At 38.1% G+C, this 22,156-nt stretch overlaps 2 protein-coding genes across 2 annotated transcripts in view; one reads left to right on the top strand and one right to left on the bottom strand.

The window, feature by feature from the left end:
- The window catches only part of LOC137250675 (uncharacterized), a 320,882-nt gene that overhangs the window by 77,760 nt on the left and 220,966 nt on the right, over positions 1-22,156 (top strand). The gene's annotated exons all lie outside the window — the stretch shown is intronic.
- On the bottom strand, positions 19,906-21,883 carry LOC137248347 (putative nuclease HARBI1). The gene is made up of 4 exons (XM_067779217.1): positions 21,571-21,883; positions 21,065-21,500; positions 20,862-21,003; positions 19,906-20,613 (listed from the first exon to the last, which is right to left on the bottom strand). Exons 1-4 carry the CDS (start codon positions 21,690-21,692, stop codon positions 20,240-20,242), a joined length of 1,074 nt encoding a protein of 357 aa, XP_067635318.1. The 5' UTR covers positions 21,693-21,883; the 3' UTR covers positions 19,906-20,239.

Genomic DNA, 22,156 nt, shown 5'->3' with positions numbered 1-22,156 from the left:
ACAAAAATAAAAGAAAATTTCAAAATGGGCGTGGCTCCGCCCTTTTTCATTTAATTTGTCTAGGATACTTTTAACGCCATAAGTCGAACAAAAATTAACCAATCCTTTTGAAATTTGGTAGGGGCATAGATTTTATGATTTTAACTGTTTTCTGTGAAAACGGGCGAAATCGGTTGATGCCACGCCCAGTTTTTATACACAGTCGTCCGTCTGTCCTTCCGCATGGCCGTTAACACGATAACTTGAGCAAAAATCGACATATCTTTAATGAACTTAGTTCACGTACTTACTTGAACTTACTTTATTTTGGTATGAAAAATTAACGAAATCCGACAATGACCACGCCCACTTTTTCGATATCGAAAATTACGAAAAATGAAAAAAATGCCATAATTCTATACCAAATACGAAAAAAGGGATGAAACATGTTGAGGTAATTGGATTGGTTTATTGACACGAAATATAACTTTAGAAAAAACTTTATAAAATGGTTGTGACACCTAGAAGAAAATGAAAAAGTTCCGCAGGGCGAAATAAAAAACCCTTAAAATCTTGGCAGGTATTACATATATAAATAAATTAGCGGTATCCAACAGATGATGTTCTGTGTCACCCTGGTCCACGTTTTGGTCGCGATCTGGAAAACGCCTTCACATATACAACTACCACCACCCCCTTTTAAAACTCTCATTAATACCTTTAATTTGATACCCATATCGTAAAAACACATTCTAGAGTCACCCTGGTCCACCTTTATGGCGATATTTCGAAACGGCGTCCACCTATAGAACTAAGGCCCACTCCCTTTTAAAATACTCATTAACACCTTTCTTTTGATACCCATATTGTACAAACAAATTCTAGGGTCACCCCTGGTCCACCTTTATGGCGGTATCTCGAAACGGCGTCCACCTATGGAACTAAGGATTACTCCCATTTAAAATACTCATTAACACCTTTCATTTGATACCCATATCGTACAAACGCATTCTAGAGTCAACCCTGATCCACCTTTATGGCTATATCCCTAAATGGCGTCCACCTATAGAACTATGGCCCACTCCCTCATAAAATACTCTTTAACACCTTTCATTTGATACCCATATCGTACAAACGCATTCTAGAGTCACCCCTGGTCCACCTTTATGGCGATGTCTCGAAAAGGCGACCACCTATACAAGAACCACCACTCCGTTTTAAAACCCTCATTAATACCTTTAATTTGATACCCATATCGTACAAACACATTCTAGAGTCACCCCTGGTTCACCTTTATGGCGATATTTCGAAACGGCGTCCACCTATAGAACTAAGGCCACTCCCTTTTAAAATACTCATTAACACCATTCGTTTGATGCCCATATTGTACAAACAAATTCTAGGGTCACCCCTGGTCCACCTTTGTGGCGATATCTCGAAACGGCGTCCACCTATGGAACTAAGGATTACTCCCTTTTAAAATACTCATTAACACCTTTCTTTTGATACCCATATTGTACAAACAAATTCTAGGGTCACCCCTGGTCCACCTTTATGGCGGTATCTCGAAACGGCGTCCACCTATGGAACTAAGGATTACTCCCTTTTAAAGTACTCATTAACACCTTTCATTTGATACCCATATCGTACAAACGCATTCTAGAGTCACCCCTGGTCCACCTTTATGGCGATATCTCGAAAAGCCGACCACCTATACAACTACCACCTCTCCCTTTTAAAACCCTCATTAATACCTTTAATTTGATACCCATATCGTACAAACAAATTCTAGGGTCACACCTGGTCCACCTTTATGGCGATATCCCGAAACGGTGTCCACCTCTGGAACTAAGCATCACTCCCTTTTAAAATACTCATTAACACCTTTCTTTTGATACCCATATTGTACAAACAAATTCTAGGGTCACCCCTGGTCCACCTTTATGGCGATATCTCGAAACGGCGTCCACCTATGGAACTAAGGATTACTCCCTTTTAAAATACTCATTAACATCTTTCGTTTGATACCCATATTGTACAAACGCATTCTAGGGTCACACCTGGTCCACCTTTATGGCGATATCTCGAAACGGCGTCCACCTGTGGAACTAAGCATCACTCGCTTTTAAAATACTCATTAACACCTTTCTTTTGATACCCATATCGTACAAACAAATTCTAGGGTCACACCTGGTCCACCTTTATGGCGATATCTCGAAACGGTGTCCACCTCTGGAACTAAGCATCACTCCCTTTTAAAATACTCATTAACACCTTTCTTTTGATACCAATATTGTACAAACAAATTCTAGGGTCACACCTGGTCCACCTTTGTGGCGATATCTCGAAACGGCGTTTACCTGTGGAACTAAGGATTACTCCCTTTTAAAATACTCATTAACACCTTTCATTTGATACCCATATCGTACAAACGCATTCTAGAGTCACCCCTGGTCCACCTTTATGGCGATATCTCGAAAAGGCGACCACCTATACAACTACCACCACTCCCTTTTAAAACCCTCCTTAATACCTTTAATTTGATACCCATATCGTACAAACAAATTCTAGGGTCACACCTGGTCCACCTTTATGGCGATATCTCGAAACGGCGTCCACCTGTGGAACTAAGCATCACTCGCTTTTAAAATACTCATTAACACCTTTCATTTGATACCCATATCGTACAAACGCATTCTAGAGTCACCCCTGGTCCACCTTTATGGCGATATCTCGAAAAGGCGACCACCTATACAACTACCACCACTCCCTTTTAAAACCCTCCTTAATACCTTTAATTTGATACCCATATTGTACAAACAAATTCTAGGGTCACACCTGGTCACCTTTATGGCGATATCTCGAAACGGCGTCTACCTGTGGAACTAAGCATCATTCCCTTTTAAAATACTCATTAACACCTTCCTTTTGATACCCATATTGTACAAACAAATTCTAGGGTCACCCCTGGTCCACCTTTATGGCGATATCTCGAAACGGCGTCCACCTATGGAACTAAGGGTTACTCCCTTTTAAAATACTCATTAACACCTTTCATTTGATACCCATATCGTACAAACGCATTCTAGAGTCAACCTGATCCACCTTTATGGCTATATCCCTAAATGGCGTCCACCTATAGAACTATGGCCCACTCTACTCTTTAATGCCTTTCATTTGATACACATTCCAGGGTTTCCCTCGGTTCATTTTCCTACATGGTTATTTTCCCTTATGTTGTCACCATAGCTCTCAACTGAGTATGTAATGTTCGGTTACACCCGAAATTAACCTTCCTTACTTGTTTATTAGTAACTTTTAAATCTATTTGTATATCAATTAATAATTGTTGCCGCTTAAAGTAATTTACATATTATGGTTTAGTGTACGGCATTGAATTTGAATAATTAAGTAGCAGAGTGTTGGCGGTTGTGAAAACGCCTTCTACAAAAATGCTTCAGCAGCAGCAGCTCATGTTCATCATACGCCTGGGTGTGTCTACGAAATACTTTGGAAAATATAAGAACAGTATGCACATTAGGGTGGGTCGATTTGTATGGACGAAAGTTAACCGATATCGCGCCATCGATTAATAAATCGACCCCGTCTAATGTACATACAGTCGCCGTGGTGTGGTAGTTGCCTGCTTCGCCTACCACAACGAATGTCTCAGGATCTACTTCCGGGCAAAGTAACATCAAAAACTTAGAAAACATTTTTTTCAATTACAATAAAGTATTTTTTATTTATTTTATTCAACACTGTCTATGAAAGAACATTTCTTACATACTAATAACAATGGTGTAGTTTACAAAATAAAGCATACCTACTTGAAATAACAGATTAAAATATTAAAAAAAAACTTATTTTCCCATGGAAAAATCAAGGGAAATACTCTGAGATGAATATTAAATTCCCGCATAGATCTTGCAAGAGGAGCATTACTGGCAAATTTAGTTTTGACTTTTTTCCAATAAAAAGGATAGGTGACGCAAAGATTTCGCCTTGGAATGTTAGAAGTAATCCTTTCCACAAGATAAGGACAATCTATGGTACCATCAATCAATGATAAGATTGTCCTACGGGTCTCGAGAGATTGTAGGTCAAGCAGCATAATACGGGATGCGTTGGGTGGAATGGGGGTATCAAATTTGAGGGACCGTAAAGCGAAATTAATGAACACCTTTTGAATACGTTCTATTCTTTTTATTGATACCTGGTTATACGGCCTCCAGATAAAACTGCATATTCAAGGTGTGAGCGAACAAAAGTTATATACAACATTTTAAGAGTATAAGATTCTGTGAACTTGGTGCAGTTCCGACGAATAAAACCTAGAACAGAGTAGGCCTTCGCAATGATGAAATCCACATGTTTGTTGAAAGTTAGTTTCGGGTCACAAAAGACTCCTAGCTCCTTTACTTCCAAAACATTCTGAAGGGGACAGTATTAGAGATGTGGTAGGACGTACTTCGAAAATGCAAAAATTTTAGCAAAGACCATTTTAAAATATTTCTTTATGTTTAAAGAGAGACGAGAACGAAGACACCATGAATGAACAGCGTTGATATCGCATTGAAGCTTTGCTTCATCAGAGGCATCTTGGACTTTGGCGAATATTTTGAGGTCATCGGCATAAAGTAAAAATTTGCGAAGGAAAAGCAGCTACTAATGTCATTGATGAACAGAAGAAATAGTAGAGGGCCTAAGACGCTCCCTTGTGGTACCACAGAAGAGGCAATGAAAGGTTATTAGAACACATCATCAATGCTAACAACACAACGTCTATCAGTAAGATACGATTGTATCCTATCCAAAAAGCAGGTATGGAAACCCATATATGCTAGTTTTTCAAGTAGTACTGTATGAGAAACTTTATCAAAGGCTTTCGAGAAGTCTGTATATACACAGTCAACCTGGAATCCAGCCGAAAATGCAGTATTGCAGTAGTCCGCGAACACAGCTAAGTTCGAAACTGTGGACCGCCCTGGTACAAAGCCATGTTGATTATGGCACATAAGCGACTTGGTTGCAAAGAACAATTTGTCTTTTACGATGCACTCAAAAAGTTTTGAAACGGTTGAGAGCTTCGAGATGGGTCTATAGTTCCGAACATCGTTCTTTTTACCAGATTGCAAGATCGGAACTATGTGCGCTACTTTCCAATCATTAATGAAAGTACCTGATGCAAGAGATAAATTAAACATTATTTTAAGACGTTCGATGAGAGCTGAGCATTTCTTTAGCAAAATGACCGATAGGCCATCCACGTCGGTTTCAGACGAGGGATTCGGTGATGTCATCAGCAGACAATGCAAGAAAACCAAAATTGAAGTAATCGCTAAAGTTCGAAGAAAAGTTTGCAGAAGAGGAATTCTCATCAGTAGAAAAGTTTGACTTAAAAAAATCAGCAGAGTTAACAATATCCGTTTTCGTTCTCAAACCGGATGCGTTTTGAAAATGAATTTTAATATCAGAAGTGATAGTGGATGACTCCGATGTAGGACTCCATTAGGTTTTTGGTGCTGTCACTCCACGTTTCTGGAAAAAAGGCTTGATTTGAACATTTTTAGGCCACGCTGATGCATTAAGGATCTTAATTAAACCACTTTCGAGATGAGTTATCGCCAGTTTTCTTAACCAACTTGAAACAGGAGTTTCCCCAGCTATGATGCCAATATGCTGAGAGACGTACTTAATAAAATCATCACTAGTAACAGACGAGGTGATAGACGATAAATGGAACCACGAGTTGCGTATTTCTAAGCGAGTTCGACACCCGACAGTGATTTGGCAAACACTGCGAGTGTGTTTCTGCTATAAAAAGCTTCTCAGTGAAAATTCATCTGTCCTGCAGATGCCGTTCGAAGTCGGCGTAAAACATGTAGGTTCCGTCCCCCCAATTTAAAGGAAAATTGAAAAGAAGCACGAAGCAATTTTGGAAGAGAAGCTCGGCCTAAATTCTCTTCGGAGGCATACGCGCTTGCATTTATTGCTTTCTGCACATATATAACCTTAACTATTAGAGTAAACTTTGTTTGCCTCATACATAGGCCATTGCTGGTTGATTAATGTGGTGAGCAGCGGGGCTTTTTTCATTTAAATGCTTCATAAGTTACTCCGAGAGATATTAATATCTTTACCCAACAAAAACTTTTGAAGCACAAAAAAATTCAAATGCGTGTGAGATTGTTTTCTTTTAAGGAGTTAAGCTACCTGCACTGCCAAACATCAATGAGTAGAATAGGGATTTTTGAGCAAATTCAAACCAACAAGTATACATTAGTGTGTTTATCAAAAATTTCTCGAATTTTTTAACATCGAAAAAATAACATCATCATTTGAACGAAGCCTCGCCGACAGGTCAAGTACAACTGGTACGCAGTATAGTTGGCCTAATTCTCGTATGACTGTAATTAAACACATTTTTTTTGAGTTGACACGGGGCGCCTGAGCTATGTAGAGTATCGATCATCGCAGGAGTGCGGGTTCAAATCCCACTCCCGTGAGAAAAGACTTTGAAGAGATTTACTTGGTATAATCGAAACAGAACCCAGTCCGTTCTGATATCGAGTTGTTTCAATTTATTCCCGACCATTTAAAAAAAGAAATACATTTTTTTTTATTATAAATATGCAATAATCTATAGCCTGACGCAGGATTTTGTTAAAATTTTAAATTGTCTGACAGATTCCGCAAAAAATCACATTTTAATCTATGTTTCATACTTTTGATGTATATTGGAACTATTTTCCGTCAAGCCTTGTCAAATTTGGTTCCGAGACAAACCGGTTTCGGCGTTGTGCCATCATCAGTGTCGATTTTCTTCCGCGAGCTGATAAATTTACGAAAAGTTTGGTTTAAAAACATTTAAATCGTTCAAGTATTGTTAGAGTAGTACTGCTTGACGTTTTAAAAAAAGTCGTTTCGAGAGAAACCGGTGTAAAGTTTTCGAACACGACTCCAAACGCTTGGAAGGGCATGGCTTCCAGTGTCAAAAAATCAGTTTGCCGATCGAATTGTTCTAAATTAATATACTTCGCGTATCCTTAAGGTAGGTTAGGTTAGGTTTAAGCGGCTGCCGTCCGCATCGGAGCAGCACACCTAGGCCTTTATATGCCCATTGTGAAACCACACGGATTTGTTCCTACTCTCCTAATCAAACCACTTCGTTGTGTTTGTGAAGCTAACTAATCGTCGTGTATTGACCTCAGCTATATCAGCCAGATCTACGGAAAATACCTTGCCCATAAAACGTTGCCTATCTTACAGTAGATGCCTAACAGTTTCGGGCTCTTATTCGTTGCCGCAGCTTCTACAATAATCATTAAATAGAGCGCCAATCCTTTCCGCATGCAGTCCAATACAAACGTGACCAGTGAGAAGACCTACAACTATGGAAAGATCCCTCTTACGGAGGGTGAGAAGCTCTCGTGATCTCTTCTCATTCCATTCCGGCTATGTGTGTTTTGCCGTGTGGCATCTATCATGATGCTTCCACCTGGCTCCCGCTTCCATCAGTAGAGCCTCCTTTATCTTAAGCTTGCAGGTGGAAAGCGGCATGCCCAACCTCTTCCAGGATGGTGAAAGTGGAAGGGAGGTACCCTTTCTTGCAAGCTCATCCGCCATCTCATTACCTGGTATGCCATTATGTCCCGGAACCCATACCAAATGCAGAGTAAACTGTTCAGGTATCACGTTAAGTGATTCGCGACAGCCTACTACAGTTTCAGAATTAGTTGTGAGAGAGTCAAGACCTTTCAGTGCTGTTTGACTGTCTGAGAAAATATAAATGTGCTTCTGAGAGACTGCCTTCTGCCTAAGGCAGTCCACAGCGTCTTGTATGGCCGTAAGCTCGGCTTGAAATACGCTACAGTGATCTGGAAGGTGAAACGATCTTTGTATGTCCAATCGTTCCGAATAGACACCCCTCCGACCCTGTTAAACTGGATAACTGGATCCATCTGTGTAGATCTGAGTGCTGTTAGTGGGCCAATCTGGGTCATTCACCCACTGTTCCCCTCTCAGGGATTAATATCTCTTTAACAAGGGAAAGTTGGTATGTGGTTTGCAGAAATCCATTTTGGTATTGCAGAACCTGTCGAGAATTTCAGTATGGTTGCAGTGACACCATGTGGTCAGTTTCCTCAGTCTAATAGCTGCACATGCTGCATATTTTATGCCTACTATATCTATGGGTAGTAGGTTCAGTATTACATTCATAGCCTCCGTTGGCGTTGTGCGGATGGCTCCGCTTATGCATAGTAATGCAGATATTTGCACCTTTTGAAGAACAAGAACCGTCGAGGATTTATTCAGGGCGGGCCACCATACCGCCACCCCGTATAGCGATATTGGCCTAACTATGGCCGTGTATATCCAATGCACTATCGTAGGGGACATACCCCATTTCCGTCCAATTGCCCCTTTACATGTGTAGAGGGCAACCGTGGCCTTACGGACACGTTCCGTGGTGTTTTGATGTCCAGTTCAATTTCTTATCAAGTGTGACCCCTAAATAGTTGGCGGACTCACTTAACTTAAGCACTGTGTTTGCCAGCACTAGAGTTGAGAGAGGTGGTATCTTATACCTCCTCGTAAGAGCATCCTTAAGGTAGCCTTTCGAGGAAAAAAACGATTTTCATTAAAAACATGTTTTCAAAATGGTAATATCGTAATATGCCAGTAAATGTTGCCTTCTTTTCAGTTTTCCCTAATGTTAAGCTTATTCTTAAATATTAAGTAAATAAACCAATGATAATTCGAGAAAAGTTTATGAATATTTCTGACTTGTTTTTTAGAGTTTTCTGAATACTTGACCTCAGTTTTCGCTATTTCTTTTAAAATTTCATCAATTTCCCTGGCGCTGATTTTTGACGAGTTTGATAAAATGGTAAAGTAGTAAACAATTTGTTAAACAAACGAAAATCGTTCAGCTTTCACTTCTCTTCAAATATTTTGGACGATTTCGGTTCGGGTAATGATTCAGTTATTTAACAAAAACTGCTTACATTCAATTGACATTAATTCTCTTTCGGGTTGCGAAATAATATCAACGACGTCAAAGACAGTAAAAGTGATAATTCGCAAAAAATCCTACAGGTATATAATTTTTCCATAGTACTTTTTATACCTTTCATGAAAATGAAATGGTATATTAAGTTTGTCACAAATCTCAAAATTGTAAGTCCTTGAAGGAGAAGAGTTAGACCCACCAATAAGTATACCGAAATGATTAGGATGAAGTTGTTTAAGCCATGAAGCTGAGTTGATTTAGCCATGTCCGTCTGTCTGTTTGTATGCAAACTAGTCCCTCAATTTTTGAGATATCTTGATCAAATTTGGTGAGTGGGTATATTTAGGTGTACGATTAGACATTTATCGGAACCGGCTAGATCGGACCACTATTAGCATATATCCTCCATACAACCGATTTTTCAGAAGAAGAGAACTTTGTCATATCTTAACAGATTGAAGCTTCAAACTTCACCATATACTTTCGTATATTGCACATATAATTGTCTGAAAAAATGGATGAGATCGGTCGAATTTAGAGAAATTCCGCTTATTTGCACCCTTCTGCTCACGTTCGTATCGCTAAACTGTTGAATAAAACACTCCAGTGCTCTGTATTACAAAATGGTCTTTATTAGACTACTTTGAGAGTACTTCATAATTAAACTTCACTGATAGCAACTGATAGCATGTTTAAATCAAAACTGATTACTGATTCCTCAGCTTACGTTGCTTTTATACTCTCAGTTTTCTCGTTCCCCAATTTCTTCTAAGGTCTAGTAATTTCGCGAACTTAATGCTTGGTTACCAGTCATATAAATGTATATTGGTAGTTTGTACCCATATGCGCGTGTATATGTGAGTACTACTTCGGTAAATGTTAAATGCGTTTGTGAGTATCTCTCCGCTGCCTTGTATGTATGTGTGTACATGATGATTGATTTGTTTACGTACATACGGCTGATTAGTATTAGCTTACAGAGGGTAATATTTGTCGCAGTATTATCCCATACAACTGATTGTTCAGATAAAACACTTATCGTAATTTCTGCCCCATTTTAACTAGTAGACGTTTCAAATTTCATCAAATACTTACGTTTACGTTATATATTGTTACGTTATATTATGTTACTTTATATCATTGTCAAAGCTATTTCAAGCAGGCCACAAAAAACGTGAAACTTTGCATCCTTTACCTACCTATTTTTATACTAAGCGTGCTTTGCACACAGATTATATTAACTTTATTTGGATAACGGTTGGTTGTACAGGTATAAAGGAATCGAGATAGATACACACTTCCATATATCAAAATCATCAGTATCGAAAAAAAAATTGATTGAGCCATGTCCGTCCGTCCGTTAACACGATTACTTGAGTAAATATTCAGATATATTTACCAAATTTGCTACGCGAGCTTATCTGGACCCAAACTAGATTGGTATTGAAAATGAGCGAAATCGGATGATAACCACGCCCACTTTTTATATATGTATATAACATTTTGGAAAACACAAAAAACCTGATAACTTAGTAAATAATACACCTAGAATGTTGAAATTTGACATGTGGAAAAACAAAAATTTTAAATGGGCGTGGCACCGCCCACTTGTGATAAAATAAATTTTACAAATATTATTAATCATAAACCTATCGTAACAAAATTCGGCAGAGAGGTTGCCTTTAGTATAAGAAATGCTTTGAAAAAAAATTAACGAGATCGGTTAAGGACCACGCCCACTTTTATATAAAAGATTTTTAAAAGGGTCGTGGACGAATGAAATAAGCTATATCTTTGCAAAAAATAGCTTTATATCAATGGTATTTCATTTCCCAAGTGGATTTATGACAGTAAATAGAAAAAACTTCAAATTTTAAAAAAAGGGCATGGCACCGCCTCTTTTATACTAAGCTATTTTCTATGTATCGGAAGCCATAACTCGAAGAAAAATTAACATATAATGAAATTGTGTACACATATTTTCCTTATAGCAGAAAATATTTCTAGTAAAAATGGACGGGACCATTTAAAGACCATGGCTACTTAGATATAAAACAAGTTTAAAAGGGTCGTAGACTAGACTAATAAGCTATAACTTAGCGAAAAATAGTTTTGAATCAGTGATATTTCACTTTTTAGCGGGCGGTGTTACGTGTTATGTAGAAAAGTAATTTATTTGAAATGAAATGTATAATTGAAACTCACGCTGAGTATATAATGTTCGGTTACACCCGAAGTGAGGCACCTTTACTTGTTTATCTTATATTTATCTTAAAAATCACTTAGGTAGATATGTACATCTGTTCACTATATATTTCATATCTTATACAGCCAGTTATTTGGATATTACGAATGGGATAATATTATTGTTAAGCCCCATTCATGAGAGGTATGTATGAAGTCTTGGGCACAGTCGAAGACAGTCCCGTCCTTAGTTTAGCATTTATAACTTTATTAAGTGAATAAATTTAATATTTAAAATTTTTAGATAAAATTCTTCATATTCATAAATTCAAAAGAGCTTCTTGCTTATGCACCAACAATTGAGTAAATAAATTATTCTTGCACTTATATTGACATTTTTATCTTAACATACCACTTAACTAAACACAGCTTTGTTGTTGTTGTTGTTGTAGCGATTAGGTTACTCCCCGAAGGCTTTGGGGAGTGTTATCGATGTGATGGTCCTTTGTCGGATACAGATCCGATACGCTCCGGTAACACAGCACCATTAAGGTGCTGGCCCGACCATCTGGGGTACGATTTATATGGCCACATTAAACCTTCAGGCCATCCCTCCCTCCCCACCCCCAAGTTCCATGAGGAGCTTGGGGTCGCCAGAGCCTCGTCTGTTAGTGAAACAGGATTCGCCGCTCGAAGGTGAGGTTGACAATTGGGTTGGAGAAGCTATATATTGCGCTACACAACCCCTTGAATCCCACTAAACACAGCTCATGGAATATAGTGACAACGAGCTAAAATTATTAATATTTAACACGATCACTTTTGTTGTACTTAGCAGAGCAGAGATTGCTGCTGAATGCTAATAGAAAGGTAGATATCTTAAATTAACTGTTAACATATGCATTTTGCAATTCATATGATCAGCGGTCATTAAAAGGAATACTGCAAGAGTGCATGCATAGAAAAATTCAAATATGTATACAGTTACATAGATATGTATGTACATGTGTGCAAATAAATTATATTAAGATTAAGCCATGAAATCGAGATAAAAATAAATTAAATGATTTAAATAAAATTATTATAGCAAGTATTCACATTGTCACACCATATTTACACGTTTATAGTACGATTGAAACTGCACAGCTAGGGATCGTAGCGATTATAATTTTTTTGATGTGTAAACATCTTTGCTCACTGAATGTAGGGGGCAATCCTGAATGCAAGAGTAAGGTGTAAGCGTAAGCGTAGTTTTTGTTAGTAATATGCTACATGTAGAACAATGTTCGGTAAACAGTGAAACAATTGTAAGTACTCAATTCATACTGTAACGAATTTCCTGATTATTTTGCAACCTCTGTTAACGTTCGAATCTCTGAACTGTGGAATAAATAACTCAAATATTCAGTTTGTATAACAAAACGTTCTTTATTTAGACTACTTTGGGAGTAGTACTTCACAATTATACTTCACTAATAGCGTGTTTTAATCAAACTGATTACTGGTTCCTCAGCTTGCGCTGCTTTTATGCTCTCGGTTACCTCGTTCGCCCATTTCTTCTAAGGTCTATAAGTTTCACGAACATGTCTTCTGGAACAGTGGTATCTCATATCCCATGCTTGGTTATTTACCTATTTACATGTATATCTGTAGTTTATGTTTTTCTTCTAGCTTTATGCGTATGTATGTGTCAGTAACTACTGCTTTTAGCTGCCGGCTACATATGTATATGTATGTGAAATATTAATTTTTCCTGAAAATTAAGCAAAAAAATCAAGCTACTACTATAGAATATTTAAAATAAATAAGGGAATAGTCCCGGAAGAACCGGCTGATTGGACCTTATCAGTGCGGCTTCAGACCTGGTAAATCTACCATCGACCAGATTTTCACAATGCGCCAAGTCTTGGAAAAAACCCGTGAAAAGAGAATCGACACACATCACCTCTTCGTCGACTTTAAAGCCGCCTTCGACAGCACGAAAAGGAGCTGCCTATATGCCGCTATGTCTGAATTTGGTTTCCCCGCAAAACTTATACGGCTGTGCAAAATGAAGTTGAGTAACACTATCAGCTTAGTCAGAATTGGGAAGGACCTCCCCGAGCCGTTCGAAACTAAACAAGGTTTCAGACAGGGTGACCCCCTATCGTGCGATTTCTTTAATTTGATGCTGAAGAAAATTATACTAGCTGCAGAACTTAACCGCACTGGAACAATATACTATAAAAGCGTGCAATTACTGGCATATGCTGATGACATTGATATCATCGGCCTAAACACCCGCGCTGTTGGTAATGCTTACTCCAAACTGGAAAAAGAAGCGGTAAAGATGGGTTTGATGGTGAATGAGGACAAAACGAAGTACCTGCTGTCATCCAGCAAAGAGTCAGCGCATACGCGCCTTGGCAACCAAGCTACCGTTGGCAGCCATAATTTCGAAATAGTAAAAGACTTCGTTTATTTGGGAACCAGCATCAACACTAGCAACAACATCAGCACTGAAATCCAGCGAAGAATCAATCTTGCCAATAAATGCTACTTTGGACTAGGTAGGCAATTGAAAAGTAAAGCCTCTCTCGGCGAACGAAAATCATACTCTACAAGTCACTTATTGTACCCGTCCTGCTATATGGGGCAGAAGCATGGACCATGACAACAGCAGATGAAGCGGCTTTGGGAGTGTTCGAGAGAAAAGTTCTTCGAAAGATTTATGGACCTCTAAGGGTTGGCGATGGTGAGTACCGAAGAAGATTTAATGATGAGCTGTACGAGCTATACGCAGACATCAACATAGTCCAGCGAATTAAAACGCAGCGGCTGCGCTGGCTAGGCCATGTTATGCGAATGAAAGATGATGCTCCGGCCAAGAAAGTGTTTCTATCGGAACCCGCCTATGGAAGCAGAGGTAGAGGGCGGCCCCCACTCCGTTGGAAGGACCAGGTGGAAAACGATTTAAACTCCCTTGGTGTGACCAATTGGCTAACCATTTAGCTATACAGCGGTGGTTTGTTTGACTGGCAAATTTTTTATTATTAATAAACCATGAGCACTTGGGAATGTCAAACAAAGTAATTGACAATAAACAAAAATCCAGCATTATCAGTGATTTGTATCAGATGGTGCAACACTGAATAAATGTAGTTGGTAAAAAGGAATAGAAGTAGCAAATTTGCCAGTCAAACAGACCACCGCTGTATAGCTAAATGGTTAGCGCAGCGTGCCTAAAGCGTACTGATGATGAAGGCTTAGCACCCTTCGAAATGGATCTATCTGCGCAGTTATGGCAGGTTGTCTGAAAAATTTTCTACTTACTATTCCAAAAACAAAATACAATTTTTCAAATTTAGAAAAATTAAAAAATAACAATAATTATCATTAGAAAAAATTATTGTTCTGGCCTTGAGCTCGAATCGAACCTTGAATCATTTATCAATAGGCCGATAAAAACAAAAACAATTATAAAAAATTTATGTAAAATAAAATAACATAAATAAAAACAACATAACGGAAAAAGTAAAGAAAATAAAAAATAAAATAAATAAAATAAAAATTAAAAAAAAAAAAAAAATTAAATTAAGGAAATTAAACTAAAATAAAAAAATGAAATAAAATAAAGCAAATTAAAATAAATAAAATAAGGTAAGAAGTCAAATAAAATAAAATGAAATAAAATAAAATAAAATTATAGAAAATACATAAAATAAAACAAAACAGGACGGCTTCAGGTGTCTTGGCGATAGGAGATAGCTGATTCACCGTGATTTGGTAGCGGTACCACCCTAGCCATCGGCAAGGCAATCACGTCCGGGCCTACTGCTTAAGATGGAAGGTTGGGGACAGTAATATAATAGATACATAAGTAATAAAACGAGCTCTATTTATATTGATTTGCATATATGTTGGCCTGCCGTCAGGATTTGTCAACCGAGGTGTGTGAAAGCGCTCTCGCATTTCTTCGCATCCGATAGCACTTTATCGCCGAAGCCGATGGATATATTTTCATTGCGCTTAATCGGGTTTGAGATAGACTTCACGATTGACCATAGCTTACCTAAACCGGCTTAGAGGTTATAGTTCTACAGATGTTTCTTCCATTTCGCCCGCTTGGTTTATGTCCATGATTGGGGGATCACTAGGGTCTTGCTTTATTACAAGGTCACGTTCTCTCGCTAAATTTGCTGCCTCTATTGGAAAATTTGACAGGGGTTCCAGAACTCTTCACATTCCCCTTGACGGACATCATTCGGGATTGGTAGGGCAGGTAGATTGCGTATGATTTCTTTTCGTCCCACATTAAAGGTGCAGATTACAAGATGCCCTCAAAATGCCACAAAAGTTTTGAAAAAATTACAGGGGCGACGAATGTTGGAATCTACCCCAGTGCGCTGTAACCATCCTTTGCGCGTTACACACAGACATGGGCGACGAATGTTGGAATATACCCCAGAACACCCAGTGCGCTGTAACCATCCTTTGCGCGTGACACACAGACATGACTGTTACCACGCTGAAAAGACTCGTTTCCTGCACACGTAGCAAAACTAAGCAGTCCTGCTGCAAAGATCTGCTCTGAGGATGACAATTTGTGGAGGGACTCAGCAAGTTAAATATGATTACACTGCAATGACAGCGCTTGGTCATGAAAAATCCGCCCGATACATAGAACCGGCTGCCGTAGGAAGCAAACCCCCCATTTGTCTTGCAAAGTAATGCCAAATCAATACAAGTGAGGAAGTCTAAGTTCGGTGAAACCGAACATTACATACCCAGCTGTATACTTGAAAAGCTGTTGTTGTTTGTTTTGTATGCTTAGTAGTGTTACAAGGCTGCGCAATAATACATATACCTCGGTAGGTATGCCTGCCTATAAGAGGCGACTAAAATACCAGATTCAAGGGGCTGTGTAGCGCAACCCTTTCAGGTTGCCAGCGCAATATATAGCTTCTCCAAACCCAATTGTCAACCTCACCTATCGATGGAGATTCCTGTTTCACTAACAGACGAGGCTCTGGCGACCCCAAGCTCCTCATGGATGTAGGATGTGGGGAGGGAGGGATGGCCTGAAGATTTAATGTGGCCATATAAATCGTTCCCGAGATGGTCGGGCTAGCACCTTAATGGTGCTGTGTTACCGGAGCGGACCGGATCTGTATCCGGCAAAGGACCATCACATCGATAACACTCTCCAAAGCCTTCGGGGAGTAACCTTATCGCTACAACAACAATATAATACATATACATACATATGGTTCTATTCTAAACTAATTTTTCTTCGAGTTATGGCTCCCGAGACATAGTAAATTGCTTAGTCATAACAGAGATATTTGCAAAAGAAATTTTGAAAATTTTCATGTGGTTGTTGTAATTTTGATGATTTTGTTGTACCCACAAAAAAACATTGTGAACATAAGTGTTTTCCGCGGATATAGTTTTGGTCTCCAAATCGGTGCTGGACCCACCCAAGGTAATTTTTTATAAGCGCGGCGACAGGCCGCCAATGTGGAAAGGTGTTCTGCGCAAAAATACTATGGATCCCACCACTCCGGGGTCATTTTTTGGGTTTTCGTTAATATATTTGAACGATATAAAATTTTTATTTTCCGCATCCGGATTATTGTTGTCGAAGTCAATACGAGTTTTTTGACACCTCTCTCGGTATTTTTAGACGCGTATTGCCAGTTTCATGCTGTCGTATATAATTACCATATATTTTTGCGTTCTAACATTAATATTATGACATTTTATGCAAAACCGAATTTTTTATTGGTGGAGATAACCAGAAAATAAGAAATCTCAGCGGTCAACCACATTCCAGAATTTTCAATTCAAGAATTGTATTGTGGTTTCCCGCAAAACGAAGCACTAGGCTACGATCGTCTTCTGAGGAATTTTCTTCAACAAATTATTTAGAAATGTATCAGCGTCTGCGCGACGAGAAGAAAACCCCGACTTACCGCCAAGGTGTGCGGAAGAGATACATGTCTACTAATAATAACAATTTGGTGTATATATCTGAGGAGATTAATACGCATATTGTCACTTGCGAAGCGAATGAAAATTTGGGCGAATTTCGCGGTCTCGAATTGTGGTATGCGAATCTGCAGCGAATTCGCCGACAAATTTCGAATGAGTGAGGAAAATGAATTTTTCGAATTGCCGGTAGCGAAAAAATTAACTTCGCTTCGCTAGAGCTGTCAAAATTTGGCGAATATCTAATTTGTTCGCTTTTGCACGCGCTTGCATTTATTTCTGTGAAAAACCATTTGTAAAAATTATCAAAAGAAAACAAAAGTGAGTGTATAATTTTTTTAAACAAAATACCGCTTTAGGATGAAACGCACAACACCACAGCAGTTCCGAAAGCTGGTTACGCTTATGCAGAATAATCCAGACGTCGCAAGGGGTCAGGGGAATTTTGGTTCCACCAGGAGCCAAAGAGCGGAGTTATGGGAGCATTTCGCGATTGAAATCAACGCCTTAGGTCCTCCAATCCGTAGCGGGCCCGAGTGGAATAAGGTAAGACCCAGAGGCCTACACGAGTAATGCAAAGGAATCTGGTGCGGTGCGCGCAACCGTGGTATCCCAGCATCGTACGTATCCGTGCAGGCGTCCAGTAATATATAGGGATGGTTGGACCTTCTATCACTGCCGCTGTGCTGCAAGTGTATTCAAGATGTGGCTAATTGAACTATTAGGAACAAAAACATACCCCTTTTGGTAATAGCTTCGTTTGGTGACCATAGCCAGTATTGATTTCTACTAAAAATTGTATGGTGATGGTATCACTGTAGAAGTCAGTAGGAGTCAATACTGAGTATATGGTTGCCGCCTGAAGCTCGTACTGGGGCAGTGATTGAAGCTCAAAAAAGGCCGTACTCTCCGTGAGAGTAGATAATTATTTATATATGTATACTAGGTTTGGCTAGACTACAAATTGAAGCTTAAAAAAAAGATTTCCACAAACCGCGCGGAAACTACAGCCACTGGAGGAGGACCGTATGTTCAGCAAAGCTTGTCTGCTCTAGAGCGAGAGGTGGATGATCTTCTCCACCTCCAACAAGCCGCCAACCCCACAGGGAATATATATGGCACCTCGAGGCAAAGAACTACTGATAGAGATAATGAATTTCAGGCCCAAGAATCCGAGGGTGAGGGGGATACTCAAACACCACGTCCGTCAACATTGACACCAACAATGACCGAGGGTGAACAAGTTATTCAACCACCACGTTCATCAACAATGGCGACACGTTCACCCGAGGGTCAACAAGATAATCAACCACCACGTCCATCAACAATGACACCAACAACGACTCCCCGTCCTAGGCTTACCGTTGACGATCGTGAAAAAATTCGGTTAAAAGCACTGCAAAAGCAAACCGAAGTGCAAGATACCCTTTGCCAAGGTGTTTTAAAAATGGGGAAAACATTGGAAGATATCGCCAGATATTCACGAAAACTCTATGAACAAAAAAAGCAGGAACTAACATTATTAAAAGAGAAGGAAGAAAGAAAGAAGGCAGAAAATATAGAAAAGAAAAGACAACACAAAGACAAAATGGAAACGAAACTTAAGGAGTTGGAGTTAAAAACCCTTAAATACAATATAAGGAAATGAAAATGAATTTTTTTTAAAACTTGTTTTCAAGTGTACAGTCAGTCAACAATAAGTATACACCCTTTTATGGTATGGTTCAAATTGGTGATAGCTTCGCATAAAGGGGTGTATACTTATTTTTGTGACTTACTGTATGTATTTCATATTGCTTTAACATTTTAAAAAGTCTGAATTAAATACTTCCTTTTGATTTATTTAATTTTAAGAAAAATGTGAACTGAATACCTGATTTTTATTTTCTTTGTTACTTATATGATTTTTATTTATTTGCTTTTAATAATAATAATATATAAGTAGAATATATAATATATAATAAGTACACCAGCACTAGCACAAAAAAAATTTATTTAATTTTAAGAAGTCTTTATTATTTATTTACTTTTAACAAAAATATGAAGTCTGAATTGAATATGTGATTTTAATTTATTTACTTTTAATAAAAATATATATGTAAGTAGTAGTAGCACTAGTTTCATGCCCCTCGAATTTACTTTCTAAACTTTGTAAAAAAAAAATAAAAAAAAGTTAAGAAAATAGATTCAAGGCCATACAATTAAAATTTCTTTTTGTTCCAAAACCGGCTTGCAGCCCTGTTAACTTATTAAATAAATCAATTTTGAATTATTATATTTGAACTTTGTATTTAAATTAATAATAAAAGTAATTTCAGAACAATCTTTGCCTCACTCGCATTACTTTCCAAAAGATACAGTGGTTGAAAAAATAATAGGGACAAAATTGAAGATGGATATACTTATTGAGGAGTGCTTACTAATTTTCGTTAAAAATATAGCTTATTCAATAACAGAAACCACATTGATACAATTTTCAAAGTTTACACAAAGTTCAGAATAATTGGTCAAACTTTCAGAAACGGACAGCACAATTTTCAACTTTTTTGGCAGAATTTTCAGATAATTTTGGAGTATGCAGTTTTGTAGCCCATTTAATTTTATTCTAACAATTTGCAAGTTAGAACTCTCAAAAAATTTTCCCTGAATTTTTAGAATTTGTTTTTGGCAAGGGTGTTGAGTGTTTTCTTCCATACAAAAGTAAATTTAGTTTATGAGTTGTATGGAAGAAAACAGTCAAACACCCTTGCCAAAAACAAATTCTAAAAATTCAGGGAAAATTTTTTGAGAGTTCTAACTTGCAAATTGTTAGAATAAAATTAAATGGGCTACAAAACTGCATACTCGAAAATTATCTGAAAATTCTGCCAAAAAAGTTGAAAATTGTGCTGTCCGTTTCTGAAAGTTTGACCAATTATTCTGAACTTTGTGTAAACTTTGAAAATTGTATCAATGTGGTTTCTGTTATTGAATAAGCTATATTTTAAACGAAAATTAGTAAGCACTCCTCAATAAGTATATCCATCTTCAATTTTGTCCCTATTATTTTTCTGTATATGGCCTATTCTATTATCGAAAAAGTGTTGGCTTTTACACCAAAGCATCAGCTATCTGTCTTCTACGACGCTCTCCTGGTGTACCGTTGCCATCTTCATTACTTGGCTCCGAAGGAAAAAGGGCATCAATAAAAATGTCTGCTTCGTCTGGGTCACTAATTCTAAATTGCTTGCAAATATTGTGCAAAGCACAACATATGTTAACAATTGTTTTAACTTTATCCGGATCGTAGCGCATTTTATTATCGCTAAGGAGGCATCTGAAACGGCATTTCAAAACTCCGATGGTACGTTCAATAATGTTTCTACCTTTCGCATGTTTCTTATTAAAAAGTGATTCCCTAGTTCCAGACTGTGCAATGCGAAAGGGTGTAAGTAAGCATGAACTCAGCGGGTATCCGGAATCACCTAGAAATTATAAGTACAATTATGTTTTGCTTATTATTATTATATTATGACGCCACAGTTAACTATGGACTCACAATTCTATTTCAGATATTTAGCAAAATTTTTACTGTCAAATAAGCTAAAGGTAACCTTTGCTAGTTAACTAGAGGTTAACTCACCAAAGTTAGGCGGTTAAACTGTAGTAATCTCAGCTTGAAAATTGAAAATCGATAGTTAACTCTCTATCCAGCAAAAGTAGGTAAACTTGCCTAAGTAAATAGAGTTATCGCCGCTTAGCTGATTATCCTCTAAATAAGTTTTTAATGTGCTATTGTTCCACACAAAGGAATCATGTGTGGAGCCAGCATATCTGGCATCCACATACCGGATGGTCATGTTATGGTCGCAGGCCTGGAATGTATAGACAATTTATTATCAACGATATTGAAGTATTGAAAACTTTAAAACTTACAATCATCGCATTAATGCTGTAAAACCCTTTCCTATTCAGATAAAGGTGTCGATTTTCACTGGGAGCATAAATGCCAATATGTGTGCCATCAACACACCCAATCACGTTCGGTATTCCTGATTTGATGAAGAACTTCCTTTTTGCCTCCTGCTTCTCTTCTTCACTCATTTCTATATTTATTGCCACCGTACAAATAACTCTCTCTAAAGTAGGCAGCATCTCCTTTAAAACGAGGGAAACTGTGGGTTGAGCAAGTCCCAACTGGAACTCGTTTCCTATGGCTTGCTGGTAACTGCCATGGGCAAAAAAACGAAGTGCGCAACAAAGTTTTAGCATAGGGGTTACAGACGACGACAGGCGGCAGTGAAAATTGTCCTTAATTTTGTCCAGGACATGCATGAAGGCATCCTTGCTAAGCCGAAAATTCGCAATGAATCTATAAACACATTTACATTGAAATACAATTTTCCATATATACTTCAAGAACCAAACTGCACTAAACTTACACTGTTGGCGGAAGCTCCATGGGATTGGAGTAATCCCTTATAAAACGCCTCTGACGAAGAAGGCTAGCTCGCTGTTCGACATTGTAACTTTCTTCGAAAAAAAGATCTATGTTGGAAATCATCGCTTTATTTTATTTATCTTTATATTAATTTATTACACTTTTGTTTATGCACATATAAATAGATATATTGTAAACACATCAAAACATATGTAGTAAGTGACAGAAACGTCAAATTCGGATGAACTTATTCAATTTGTTTGAATGGCAACATCACAAAGCAGGCGAAAAAGTTCATTCGCCACTCACAATGCAAATTTTAGATGTGTTCGCTAACCTGTTCGACTCGCCAAATATATTCGCTTCGCAAGTGACAATATGCGTGTAAGGTCTAGCTTTCCATCCAATTCGAAGACTACTTATCGTGTATTCGTTTTTCTACGAACTGGCTCACCAAATACATGTTTTGTGCCGACCCAAAAATTTATCTGCTAATTCGGACAAACTTTTGTTGCCAAGGTAATGCCAAGGGACAATTAATACGATTTATACAAATTTTCTTAAATATTTTTGATGGATAGGCCAAC

Source organism: Eurosta solidaginis, chromosome 4 (genome assembly GCF_040869045.1).
Source record: "Eurosta solidaginis isolate ZX-2024a chromosome 4, ASM4086904v1, whole genome shotgun sequence".
NCBI lineage: Eukaryota > Metazoa > Arthropoda > Insecta > Diptera > Tephritidae > Eurosta > Eurosta solidaginis.
The sequence above is the reverse complement of the archived record's forward strand: the minus strand, read 5'-3'. Positions and strand labels throughout refer to the sequence as shown.

What these genes read in the sequence shown, in the direction of transcription:
- LOC137248347 (XM_067779217.1), bottom strand. Translation starts at nt 21,692, where the DNA reads ATGATTTCCAACATAGATCTTTTTTTCGAAGAAAGTTACAATGTCGAA. An exon ending in ATGGAGCTTCCGCCAACAGT is followed by an intron (nt 21,501 to 21,570) that starts GTAAGTTTAGTG and finishes ATGTGTTTATAG; the next exon opens with ATTCATTGCGAATTTTCGGC. An exon ending in CGATAACTCTATTTACTTAG is followed by an intron (nt 20,614 to 20,861) that starts GCAAGTTTACCT and finishes TATAATTTCTAG; the next exon opens with GTGATTCCGGATACCCGCTG.